The sequence below is a fragment of the Carettochelys insculpta genome, chromosome 8 (assembly GCF_033958435.1).
Source record: "Carettochelys insculpta isolate YL-2023 chromosome 8, ASM3395843v1, whole genome shotgun sequence".
Lineage (NCBI taxonomy): Eukaryota > Metazoa > Chordata > Testudines > Carettochelyidae > Carettochelys > Carettochelys insculpta.
In genome coordinates, this window is record NC_134144.1 from 17,129,392 (window position 1) to 17,143,145 (window position 13,754).

Genomic DNA, 13,754 nt, shown 5'->3' on the forward strand with positions numbered 1-13,754 from the left:
GAGTGCTAATTAGACTAAACTAATCTGTATGTCATTCCCAGGAACCGCACCATGAAGATTTCCCTGAAGAATGGCAAGACAAAGTTGGTCAATTCCAGAGGATGCTTATCATTCGCTGCTTGAGGCCTGACAAAGTAAGTGTGGAAGTGCAAGCCAAAGAGTTGCTGTTGAACAGTATTGCAGGATTCACCTGTTACCCCCTTCCTGAGGAATTGGCTGAGTCCTTCGCCTTACTCTTTCTTTGTCACTCTCCATTAACTGTCTTTTTCCTTTAATCTGCTGGAAGGAGACTTAAAACCAAAGAACTGTCAGATGTCTAGGAATTTCAGACCCCTACAAGCATTCACTGTTTAAGAAAACAGATCATCTTTGTATCATGTGACAGAACAGAATTGTCATTTGTAAATAAGCAGCATACTTTCCCAGTTAGCAGGAAAGGAATATCTATAGAAATACTACATTACTCTTTCCATTTTGCAAGTGGAAAGCAAGCAGTTGTCAAATTTCTGTATGTGCCAGCTGTTTAAGCATGCTAAATTCCCTTTGTCTGGCTGCTGATTTTGATTATGCATTAGAAGATAGCAATATTGAGCTCCCATTATGTAGCAATACCATTGAAGCTGAGAGCAAACTTCTTTTGGAAGCGGGAATTGTACCCTTCAGCAGCTTAAAATTTATATTTACTTAAACCTCACCACTTCAGATATTTAAGGTTCTGACCTTGTAATTCCTTGAGCTAGGCAAATATGTAACAGTAGCAAATATAGTATCACAGGTGATTAAAATGTACACTAATTCTCATCACCTGTGATGCTACTGTTGAATATTTGTTTCATTCAGGAAATTACAAGGTCAGAAACCTTAAACCTCACCACTTCAGATATTTATATGCTCATTTTTGTAAGATCAGCTGGTCAGCAGTTTACGTAATATTAGCTAGAAAGAAATCCACCAAAAACTGAGATTCCTAATGTAGTCTGAGTTCTTGTGTAGTTAGTCCACTTTGAATGTTAATCTTGATTTACAATAAGTCGTCTGTGGCACCTTATAGATTAATAGACATTTGGGAGCATAAGCTTTTGTGAGCAAAGACCTGCTTCATCAGATCCATGAGTTTGGGGCAGGGGGGTTGGTTTCAGAGCTAAAAACAAGTTATCCCCCCCATCTGATCTAACTTGTTTTTTCCTCTTTTGATAAGTACTGTTGATCCTGGCCATTTCCACCTTGCTGAATAGACCTTGTCAGCTCTGTCCCTCCCTTTTACTGGGACCCCACTCTTTAAATATCCCCCCAAAACCACCCCCCCACTCATGCATCTGATGAAGTGGGTCTTTGCCCACGAAAGCTTATTCTCCAAAATGTCTGTTAGTCTATAGGTGCCACAAGACTTCTTGTTGTTCTCAAAGCTACAGGCTAACAGGGCTACCCCTCTGAATCTTGATTTAGTTTACTGATCATGGGAGAAGTAAGGAGAGGGTGTACCTATAGACAGGTGCACCTTCTTGTCCATCTACCTACCAATGCTATTGCCAGACATAAGTAATCAGCTTCATAACCATGTGAACTATTAACATGTGTATAATGGCTCTTGTTGCTTTCTTCCTCCATGTGCTTTCATCTGTACAGGGGGCATGTAGGCATACATGTTTATATTTCACTTGCCCTATTAACAGATTTTAGAACAAATCGAGTTCTGTCATGAGACTACTAGAAAGTTTATGCAGTTTGTGCTTCAAAGCAAGTTTGTCAATAGCTACTCGGTGAAGTTAGTCATCTGAGTGATGACAAAGTTTAGTAAGTTGTCACTAACCAGAGTTCTTTTGAATCCTGAAGGAGGACAGGTATTGGAATGGCTGATAAGGCGACCTTCACAGGGCTAAGCAGATAAGCCTCGAAAGTCAGCAAAAAAACCTCAGTAGTGAATCTGACATACATGCCTCTCTGAGTTTGAAGGGACCTTGAGAGGTCATCCAGTCCAGCCCCTTTCACTTACAGCAACTAGTAGAACCATCATCATCCCTGACCAATTTTTTTAAATCTAACCTGCCCCAGAGCTTTGAAAGGCTCCCTCAAGGACTGAGCTCACAACCCTGAGGTTACAGGCCAATATGCTAACCACTACTGAGTTAAACATTGCTAAAGTTTAGGTACAATCACAGGTCAGGTGAAGACTTGTATCAGCTGTAAATCTTTATTTTAGAATACACATTTGACCATCTAAAAACAGTACAGAATTCTGCTTAACAAGTCAATGTACATCTTAGACCCTAGTTTACTGGGAGATACATAAATCCATATATGCCAGTGATCAGACACCTCAAAAGACTATGTCCTTTGCAAATGTCTATAGAAATGAGTAGTCTTATTCAAACTGAATCTGATATCTATTCCAAGTACCAATATGATCAACAATTAACATGTAGGCCAGGCCATTTCAAAATTAGCTAAAGAATGAAGAAACCTTCCTGAAAATCTGCTGGTATCTTTTTTATTCCTCCATTGAGCTGCATTTGTGGGTCCCGGTGGCTTCCTGAATTTTGTGCAGTGAAATCAGCATGTTGAAGGAGACTCTGGTACTAGCATCTTTGGCTCTGGAGTGTACTGATGTTTGCTGACAAAGTGATCAATGAGGCGTTTTCTGGTTGCATCAACTTCTTCTTCAAAGGACTTCATTATGCTCCTACCTGTTTTGCACTTGAAGTAAATCCAGAGATTTCACTTAGTATTTGAAGTGTGTGAGATGTTTAGAAGCTGCTCAAAGTGGAATATAGAACTTGCATCAGTAATTGTTACCAAATGAGGTCTCCCATTAGATTCATTTATTGTATCTGTCAAATGTCAATTTTTATTAACTAAGGAAGGCCAGTTCTCAGGAACAGGCATTACTTTATACAAATTCAATAGCATAACAGTTGTCACTCAGGTAACCTCAGGAGAAGGTGGAAGGCTAATGCCTTTGAATTCTGAAGAAATAAGTGAAATGGATAACTGCAGAAATAGTGAGGAAGGGCGCTCATTTCTCCTCTGCAGTTGCATTGGAGAACTGCTGACAACACTGAAGTCATGGTGGGGGGTCAAAGGAGAGAAGAGAATGCATAATTCTTGTGGTGTACTGTGTTTAGCCTGACACCTTTGAAGCCCTGTCAATTTGAGTTGACAGAGGTTAGTTAATGCTGAGTGGTGCTATTTCTACATCACACTCAAAGAATAGTACTCATTCCACCACATAAGAGTTAGATTTCACTCCCCTGGATGGGCTCAGTTTTGTAAGGAGTTCAGTAAAAAGGGTCAGATTTTTGAAAATTTAGACACTTAAAGCTGCAGAAAGGCACTTAATGGGATTTCTTCTGCCACCTACCCCAACTGCTTGTCTCCATTTTTAAGTGCCTGAGCACTTTTTTTTTTTTTTTTAAATATAGCCTTGAGTTTCTAGATACTGCAGCCTTGCAGCTTCCTTCAGCAAGAGCTGTCTTCCCTACTGTACTATCTCCACATCTGAAGTGGGTCTGCCCCATGAAAGCTCATCACCTAATAAAATTTGTTAGGTGTTTAAAGGGCCACATGACTGCTTTTTTGTTTTGTTTTACTACTGTATATGGAAACAACAAAGGGGGTAAATTCTTATTCAGAAAATGGTCTCAGTTTAAGCCAAAGACATTAAACAGTATTTGCACTAACACTTACAAGAAAAGTCCTCAGTCGGTCCATCTCCAGTGTATAGTACTCCTCCATTGTCAGATCATCAAAGTTCTTAGTAAGGGATAAAAACCCACAGTTGGTGGGACGTCTGGAGTGCTCTACCCTGAAGCACAAACACAAGAGCTTCATTTGGGGAATATTTAGTCTTCCATAGCATTTGAAAGGAGATCAAAGAGTGGTATAATGCTACAGTTTTCCAATATGAAAGAAGGTTTTCACTTGCACCAGTTGTGTTTTATGTTCTTTTGCCCCTAAACACAGCATTGATCAATTCTTCCATCTAATATTAGTAGTGAAACATTTGCCTCTCTCCTCTTGACACTTTAGAAGTATAAGTTTCAAGTGAACACTTCGATATCCATGTGGCAGACACTCAAACTTTAGTGCCTCCACTAGCTGTGTTGACTCCCACCATGCCAGAATATTCATTTCAAGAAGCTATGAATAGTTCAGAATAGCTAACAATCCCAGAGCTGATACCTTGTCCTCAAAATTAAACAGCCTGGAACAATACATGTCATTTCTCCTAATGCCCCTCCATTCTCCTTCTGGCAATTAGTTTTTAGAACTTGTAGACCACACAACTGATAAACCAGTTTTCATGATGTATGTGAGATAAACACTTCAGTGGCCCTAGTTAGAATATAGGCTATATAAAAAAAACAGGACATCTTCATTCAGATCTGCTACCTGCATTAGTTAGAATCAGCTGCTTATTTTAGTCACAAAATTACTTATGTAAGCACTTCCAAGGCAATACAACTGAAAGTAATAGCTGTTTCCCCCCCTTACAATAATAGTTAAATTTCAGTTTGAGAGCCAGAAAGAATACAATGAGTTACAAATTTTATGTTGAGTTTGCAGTGTTGGCAGAATTTTTTTTAACTTGTAAAATGGAGAAGAGTTTTATAGTCAAATGTCAAGAGGCAAAGAACCCTCAATACCAGTACTGGTTACTTTTCAGGACATAGCTACACTTAACGCAACAAAATAAATGTTTTCTATGATAGCAAATTGAAGTCCTTTGGGCAAGTTTAAATGACTGCTTTGATAACTAAACCAGATGACAGAGGACTCCTAGGAGGGGAAGTTGCTCAAAAGGTAGGGGATTAGTCCAGAGATTACTCAGTTTTCTTGAAATAGCCCACCAAGTTTTCACAGCATGAAGAGTGAGAAAGAATATAGGTAGGCTGCTGCTTACTGTGGATCATCATTTGGCTCCCAGCCCTCCAGCTCTGTCAGGCAGAAGAAACACTTTGCCACGTCAGGTTCATTTGCACTTGGACAGTGGATAAAGCCAGCCTTGGCCATCTGTAGAGGAGAATTAGTTATGGTAGTGCCAAGTGCCCCAACAAGGTGGAACCTGTGCAATACACTGGAAATATAGAACAAGACAACAGTCCCTACCCCAGAGAGTTTGCAGTCTAAAGTCTTTATCCTGCAAACTATTCTTGACAAATGTTGGGGTCTTCCAGCAAGGAGTAGCTAGGAAATAAGCTCAAAACTGATAGTGTAACAGACAAGCTGTATGATTAGAAAAGAAGTGAAAGGCAGTAACATGCTTATGCATGGAATAGCTGTTTGCAGACACCCATTTTTGATTGACTGGATAGGTGGCAATGTTCCATTGGCATTAGAGTAAGAACTAGTTGTTCTCAATACACTGCCCAGGAACTATTCAAGGGCTAAGACCTATATTTTAGCCTGAACAGTAACTTAAATTCCTTCACACCTGCTCATATAACTCCAAATATGCTTCATCTAGGGTATAAGCCACAAAATATACAGCTACTGTATATCGAGTGTGACTCACAAGGGTCAGTTTAAAAGCACTATGGCCATAATAACAGTGGAGCCTTTATATAATATTTTGTATGTTCAAAACACTGAGTGAACATTAATTTTAAGTGATTCACTTTTAATAAGTGCTGAAGGCCCAGTAATGAATTGTCTGATATTTATCCTTAAGCACTAAATCTTCCCCACCCTTCTGAAGCCACATTTTTCAGAGTCAGAAAACCCAAGATTTCACAACCCATTTAGTTTAAAAAAAAATACAAATTGAAATGTTTCAGTTCAAGTTTGAAACTACGTGCTGGTTTTAAATTTGACCAAGTTAAACACATATAGGCAGCAAAAACAACAAAAAACACACCTAAAATGGTTGAATTGGGAGAGAAGTACAACTCAGACATTTCATTTTACATCAGCTCAAGCAATAGGGTTTATCTGAAGTGAGTGTTTTAAATTTAATTGCTTTTTAAAAAAAGCTACTTTAGTACAAATTTTAAGTAGCTTTTAACTTTTTTTCTATGAAGGTTTACAGGTTTCCACTACATTTCTGTAGATCTTACATTAAAAATTCCAAGCCAAAATAAAAACCGCTGTGCCTGCATTCCCATAATTAATTTAACTTGCTACAATGGGACCAAGTAGCGAGAGTGGTTCTCTTAGGGAATTCCAGCATGTACATGGGTAGCCATTACTACAGTGTGCAATCAGGAATGAAGGAACACTAATCTGGGGAACATGAACTCAAGTTTCAGATTAATACATAAATTCCAGAAAAACAGGCCTCAGACTGAAGAGGTTGTGTCTGAAAGTTAGAGTTCCAGACTGATAGTGCACAGCCACTCCTACCGCTACATTATTTCCTCAGAACAGAATTAAAGCACTTACCTCTTTCCCCCACTCCCCAACTTTTGTAGGTTTAATTGAGACACCTAACTCTGCTTTAGCCATAACATGGGGTTTAGGAGTATTTTTAATGAACATAAAGTCTGTCACGAAACAATGAAGTGTTTTGGCATTTTAGCGATCTATTATTTCTCTCTTTGTTCCTAGTTATAAACAAAATTAGACTTACATTCTCAGGGGTACATTTGCAATTCTCCATGAAAGGCCAGTCTGTGAAGGTTTTTATACGATTCTCATACTCATACATGTCTCTAAACTCAATCAAATGCTTACAGGCCAAACTAAGCTCTTTCAAAGAAGCCTCCATCTGAAACAAAGACAAACAAACAAACACTACCTCTGATCTTGGCCCTGACTAATGTAATACTCATGCTTTTCCTCCTCTCAACTTATAGTCACTTCACTCATTGGCTTCATGGCTCTCACCTGTAAATATGAGGGTACTTTAATTAAAGACAGGTGAGTCTGTTAGGAGAGGAATCAAGAGAAATTAGGTCATTTCTGCATCTCTCACATTCTCAGCATGCAAATGTATATCTTTGCTAAATGTAAGAGTCTGTATTAGTTCAGAATTAAAGTTACAAAGTTGATCATTAATGAATCAGGAAATACATAAGATAAGCTCCAAATATGTATATTAATTCAATTATGTTGCGTATATTATACATTTAGCAATTTAACTAGTAATCAAAAATGCTAGAGAAATAGTCCACAGTGTGGCTCAGTTGACACTGCTATTAAAAATCAACTTTTGCACTTCTTGACAGTTTCACTTTCAGGTTTTAAAGAGTTCATTAACAAAACATTTTGCATTTCTGTTCAAGGTAACCAAGGAAAAATATAAATATGTTCTAGCACATTTTTTAAACTCCATTACACTAGAGATCTGCTAAAGTTTGTATCTGTTGCATAATATATATGGGAAAATCAGAGGTGTCACAGGCAATTATGAACTGAAATCTCAAGAGCCTATATGTACTGTGTACTCAGAAGCAAAAGCTTAAATACAGGTCACACATTTGTTTTTAAATTAGCCACCACTTGTGTGATTAGTATGACTGCATCCAGATTTATTTTGTGTTTATGCAAATTCTTGCTTACATTCTAATTTCATTGCATGTTGAATAGTAACAGAGAGGGAGCTGTGCTAGTCTATATACTATCAAAACAAAAAAGCAGTCAGGTAGCACTTTAAGGACTAACAAAATAATTTATTATGTGGGCTTTCGTGGGACAGACCCACTTCTTCAGATGGTAGCCATACCAGAATTAATTCTTGACCTCCCCAACCTCCTACCCCTCTATTCTCAGATTTGCTCACCTTGATCATTTTTTTCTGATTTGTCCTCCTTGATTACTGTTTTTGGTTCTCTGTGCCTTAAATATTGAGTCTGTTCTGGTCTGGCTATGGTCTGAAGAAGTGGGTCTGTCCCACAAAAGCTCACCTAATAAATTATTTTGTTAGTCTTTAAAGTGCTACTTGACTGCTTTTTTGTTTTGATATTCTATTTTCAGTGGGACTACTTATCATACTAACATGAAGCATGTGTATATGTTTTTATAGGATGTTTTCTTAAGGGTCTTTGCTTCTATAAGTTGTGCCTTGCAGCTACACCCTTTGGCTATGCAGAATCCCATTGACTTCAATGTGGGAGACTGGTGCAGAATGCATTTTAGGACTAGTGAAAGTGGCTTGACTGATGGTCCTGGAAACTGAAATCTTGTATCCATAGTACTGACAAAACATTAGCAGCAGCAATTCCAGCTTCCTGCATTGATGTACCAATCTGCCTAGCAGTGGAACTAGAGGTGATACTTCTAGAAATAAGGTCATTGATTGATTGTTTGAAAGCTTTTACTCTTCCTCTTCCTGAAGCTTGCTACTTGAACTCTGATGCTGCCAACACTTACACATTGAGTTCAATGCAACTATTCCTGTGTGTAATTTTACTAATCTGAATATGGCACAAGCGTTGTTATCTAGCACATCTGAGGAATAGGGTTTGCTGAATAATCAAATGTACCAGTTACTGGAGCAGGGCCAGCCCCACTGCTGGTGTCCCAGGCTGGGCAGCTAGCCTTGTTCTACGGGCCTCACTAGTGCTGGGCAGCTGACCCCGCTACCAGCACCTGCGGCCACCGGCAGCCCTGGCCATTCAGTCTGTCCTGGCCAAGCAGCCAGCCCCGCAGTTGCCAGCCTGGCAGATGCTGGTTAACAGAGTGTGCCAGTTATCTGAATGCCAGGTAATGTGGCTTTTAATGCCAGGCCACACAGTAGCAGACTTAAAAGTAGCTATCCTACAGCAAAGAAATTTCAGGACCAGACTCCAAAGAGAAATTTCTGAACTACAGTTCATCTGCAAATTCGACGCCCTCAGCTCAGGCTTAAACAAAGACTGCGAATGGCTGGCTAAATACAAAAGCAGCTTCCCCTCCCTTGGTGTTCACACCTCTAGATTAACTGCTGGTAGTAAGCCTCACCCTTGCTGACTGAGCTAACCTTGTTATCCCTACCCTTGCTCTGGGTTATTTATACCTGGCCCTGCAGATTTCCAAGACCAGCATCTGATGAAGTGAGTCTGTGCTCACGAAAGCTCATTCTCAAAGCTTTTCTGTTAGTCTATAAGGTGTCACAGGACCTTCGTTGCTGTGGCCTTTACTGTAACTTGTTTGCATTTATATTAAAATATTAAGGATGACAAATCTTGATGTTGAACACACATTTCACACAACACATATTTGTTTTTCTAGATTATCCCTATGGTGCAAGAATTTATCATAGACAACCTGGGCCGTCCATTTATTGAACCACCCCCATTTGATTTGTCTAAAGCATTTTCTGATAGCCACTGCTGTGCATCATTGATTTTTGTGCTGTCCCCAGGTGCGGACCCTATGGCTGCCCTTCTTAAGTTTGCTGATGACCAGGTATATTAACATTTCTAAGGTTCATTTTGAAGACGTCCTCACATTTGTGATGCATTAATTTTGTAACCCTCTGCCCGCTCCCTGCTATATAAACCCTGGATTCTAATTCTCTACTCCAATAATATAACGAAGTGGGTCTTACCTATGAAAGCTCATTACCTAATAAATTTGTTAGTCTTTAAGGTGCTTATAGGAGTGCTTGTTGATTGTAAATATTGATGTGTCAGAGTAAGTTTATAGAGTATATTTCTGATCATGTTAAAAATACATTAGACCTGATTCTGTGATCTTTAGTCATACAAAGAACTAATAAACATTAGTGAATATTTTGTATAAATGAAGGTTTTACAGCTGGCTTATTATCTGTAACAAATTACATGTTCATTATTTACTGCATTGTCTTTCCTATTGTAATTTTAAGAACAGTTAAAATCATTAGTTTATGTAATCTCTAATAATAATGGTAAGAGAGTCACAAATAGTAATTTAAATCTTTTTAATTCTTTTCTGAACCCCAAAGTTAATTTTTGCAAGTATTAATCTTTTAGATTAATTATTACAAATTATTACACATTATTACAAAACAATGTAGTAATAAAAAAAGATTTTTTCAATGGCTTTCAGTGGACATGCACACCTCAGGAGCCAAGCATATTTTTATTTGCTTTAGCTGTTAGCAATGTGACATTGGTTCAAGAAAAAAGTTCTCATAAAATATAACAATATAGTAATACCAGAAAATTGCCTTTTCCGAGTGGGACAAAGGATATGTATTTCTTGGCAATTAGTCTATCAGAAGTCTGTGCTACTGGGAGTGATTGCCATAGGCTGCGTCTGCACTAGCAAGTTCTTTCAAAAGATTTTTTTGAAAGAAGGCGGCTCTTTTGAAAGAGCCTGTGGAGCGCCTACACACAAAAAGCATTCTTTTGAACGTACATTGAGAGAATGTGGTGCTCCTTTGAAAAATCACTCGCCTTTCCTGTGTTAGGAAGAGCATCCACTTTCAAAAGCTTCTTTCAAAAGAAAACGTGTAGATGCTCTGGGGGGATCTTCTTTTGAAAGAACAGTCTTCTTTTTTGATCCCTGGCCCGTTCTTTCGAAAGAGCAGGGGCTGTGTGGATGGTCTCTTTCGAAAGAGCAGATGACGTTTTTGATCTGATTTTTGTGTGTGGATGCACCCTTTCGAAAGAAGCTCTTTCAGAATAGATCTTCCAAAAGAGCTTCTTTCTAAAGATCCCTGTAGTGGAGACGTAACCATACTGTAAATCTTCACTCAGCAAGCTGCAGTTTCTAATGGGACAGCTACAGCCTCAAACAATAAGCTGTTTAAAGACTTCTCTTTTAAATATACAGAATTGCACAATACAGGATTAAATTGATTATGTAGCTCAAGACAATTTAGGCTGCCAGTTCAGAGATTAAGATGAACTGGAATTTACTGACAAGAAGATTTGAGCTGGGTTTGCAAATGACATGTTTAAAATGCATATGTAGGTTTCATTGTACTTATCTCCCTGTGTAGCAGATACCTGTTCATGAAATAGTATTACCATAAAAACCTGTGTTCAAGCTTTTCTTGCTCACATCTTCAATATTTATTAAAAATGCATAGGCCAGAGAAACTCAAGTCACAAGATTAGCTTTCACCTCCCATTGGTTTTCCCCTTTTCTCAGTCCCTTCAAAACATTGTATTAGAAACACCTCCTTCCCAGTGAAGACTGATGGCTACATGGATGCTATGCCTTCAGTTGATCAGAGGGGGTTACCAAGTGAAGCACTGTATTTTATACCAAGAGCAAAATGCACCGCCTGTTTAGCACCTTTCATGGTGACAGTCCAGAGACTATTTACACTGCTAGATTGACAGAGCTTCTTCTAATTATAATTGCTATTATTATTTTAGTTATTTGTTTACGGCAGCACCCATAAGACAGGTGCTTTGTAAACCAGGGGCAGGCAAGATACTCATGGGCCATTTGTGGCCCACCAGGCCTTTTACTCCAGCCTGCAGCCTGCCTCTACAGTATGGAGCAGAGCTGCTCAAAGCAGCTGGCTGTTCCCTGTCTCTCTCTTCACCCCTCCTTCGGTCCAGAATCCTCTCCAGCACCCATAGTCCCTCCTGGACCCTGCATCGCACTCCTTTGCCCCAAGTCAATCCTCTGTAACCCTCCTCTCCTCCCCCCCAGGACATTGCTGCCTCTCAGGCCCAGCTGCTGCTCGTACATCCCTCCCCCACAGCAGAATCCTCTCCTGTACCCATACCCCGTCCTACACCCTGCATCCCAATACCCCACCCTGGGCACAATCCCATCCTTCATCCAAACTTCCTCTCAAACCCCCACACCCTATCCTGCATCCAGTAGGGCCAACAGCCACTATGGGCCTGAGGGGAAGGTGTGGGATACCCCTGGAAGGGGTGAAGTCTTGGGCAGAAGGGGTGGAACTGAGGGCAGTCAACCCTTAGCACCAGCTGGGGTGGGCACTAGGTTCTGTCCTAGCCCTCAGAGCACTGTAGAGTGGCACTTCCCATGGTTTTGCAAAGGGACCCTGGGCTCTGGCCACAGCTGCCTCAGTTGCAGTGGCAGCAACTGTGAGCTCTGGGCCCCTTTGAAGTGATAGACCCTGGTGCAACCGGTCCCCATTTCCCATCAGCAGGGTGCCTGAGACCTAGTCCCCTACGCTGAACTCTCTTCTGCCTGCAACATCCATACCAGCCTCTGCAGCACCCCCCGCCCCCCCCAGGGAAAAGTGTGACCCTTGACCATTTACCAAAATCATGGAGTGCCCCTCCATCAAAATTATTGCCCACCCTGTTCTAGACATACAGTAATAAAAATCATGTCTCTGCCACAAGTTGCCAAACTAAAAATATGTATCTTAATATAAAGTTGTATCATATAGTGTTTCCTTCTTGGAGAGTTTTAATCTCACAGAAGAGAGAGGGGAGCAGAATTTTTAAGACAACCCTGTATCACCCATTAGTTTTATATATTTTCATGCTTCAGGCAGTGTACAAGGGGATCCTTTGGATATTCCTGGCTTCTTTGATGTCTCTTTGTCACTCCTTGCTCAGTTACTTTAACCATCTGTCCTTTTTTCTGCGTGTATCACTGAGGCTCTCTTTCACAAATCCACCTTTCTCTGTCCATCTGTGCTTGTCTCATCATCATAGCTGCTTAGGCAGTCATGTTTCCCATTCCTTGTCAAAAGTAGCATCAAAGATGTTGGGTTTGATAGGTCAATTAATATGGACATTAAAAATCACCTGCATCTAGAAACAACATTGGTTTACAATCCCAAAGATGCTTTTTTCAAAATAAAAAAGATTAGATAAGAGATGGTTTCTTATCCAAGGATGAGATCTTTCAGTACATTTATATTATTGAATTAGTTTGAATTCAGTGTAGTTTTATTCTTAACTAGCAAAAGATGAGGGTGATAATTATGTCAGTCTTTGGTGTGTATCTATAAACTTTCAGAATATTTTGTCACTTTGAACGTGTTCTCTATGAACAGGGATATGGTGGATCAAAGTTGAGCTCTCTGTCGCTAGGTCAGGGCCAAGGTCCTATAGCCATGCGAATGATAGAGAAGGCAGTAAAGGAAGGCAGCTGGGTAGTCCTGCAAAACTGCCATCTAGCGACTTCATGGATGCCAACACTGGAAAAAGTTTGTGAGGTAAAAATCACTCTCTGCTTCAATAAAATCTTACAGCCTAACTCTGACATCCACTTTGGTGTGCAAAGCAGCCAGAAAGCCAACTGAACCTACTCCTTGAGGATTGCCCCTTTTGTAAAGGCATCGCCACATTTTGGTCAGCACCAACCCTTTATTTCCTGATTCCTGGAGTAGACGGAGTTCTTTGGAAAAAGCATGTGGCCCTGGGGCATCTCCCCCGAGAGCAGAGTGTAAATTTAGAGTAGCCCTCAGGCTTGCAGACACTTTTACTCACTTTCTCCAGCCACATTAGTGGTATTTCAGCTACAGCTAAGGATGCAGTCCCTGCTGAGGGAAAGTCACTTTTAATAGTCTCATGAAAACAAACCTTAGTCAATGTTTTGCTCAGCATTAAATAGATTTTTTTCTACTAATTTTCTATGCCCCACTTATCAGAAAGAAAAATCATATATCCTGTAAATGTTGGCCTCAATTCTGCAAAGTCTTACACCATACTTGTGGTTATACATGTATGTAAATCTTTGCAGAAACCAGGATGTTTAGGACGTTTGCATTTTTCCCTGGTTACAGAGCTGGAAAGCTATTAGAGCGGGTCTCGTCCCTGCAAACTATACAAACTCATACCAAATCCATGCTGAATTTCAGCTGTTTACTGTCAGCCATTTTGACTTCAGAACAGTTTGAAATAAAGTCGTAAGAATATTTTATTAATGGAGTAAGTGTAAATTGTTTATATTCTTCTTGTACTCAG

The 13,754-nt window shown here is 39.8% G+C and overlaps 2 protein-coding genes across 2 annotated transcripts in view; one reads left to right on the top strand and one right to left on the bottom strand.

Annotated features, from left to right (window-relative positions):
- DNAH7 (dynein axonemal heavy chain 7) overlaps nt 1–13,754 on the top strand; it is a 267,061-nt gene that overhangs the window by 239,398 nt on the left and 13,909 nt on the right. Inside the window, exons 53-55 of the mRNA XM_075001322.1 lie at nt 42–134; nt 9,148–9,324; nt 12,842–13,003. Coding sequence (XP_074857423.1) covers nt 42–134; nt 9,148–9,324; nt 12,842–13,003 — 432 coding nt within the window. The remainder of the gene's footprint in view (nt 1–41; nt 135–9,147; nt 9,325–12,841; nt 13,004–13,754) is intronic.
- LOC142016895 (baculoviral IAP repeat-containing protein 5.1-like) lies at nt 2,551–6,703 on the bottom strand. The gene is made up of 4 exons (XM_075001328.1): nt 6,566–6,703; nt 4,901–5,010; nt 3,685–3,802; nt 2,551–2,694 (listed from the first exon to the last, which is right to left on the bottom strand). Exons 1-4 carry the CDS (start codon nt 6,701–6,703, stop codon nt 2,551–2,553), a joined length of 510 nt encoding a protein of 169 aa, XP_074857429.1.

Bases quoted from the DNA above. Each gene is read 5' to 3' on its own strand.
- LOC142016895 (XM_075001328.1), bottom strand. From the start codon at position 6,703: ATGGAGGCTTCTTTGAAAGAGCTTAGTTTGGCCTGTAAGCATTTGATT. The intron at 5,011-6,565 runs GTAAGTCTAATT...TCTCCTCTACAG, and splicing joins GCAAATGTACCCCTGAGAAT to ATGGCCAAGGCTGGCTTTAT. The intron at 2,695-3,684 runs GTAAGTGTTAGT...ATTTACTTCAAG, and splicing joins ACCGACTGAGGACTTTTCTT to TGCAAAACAGGTAGGAGCAT.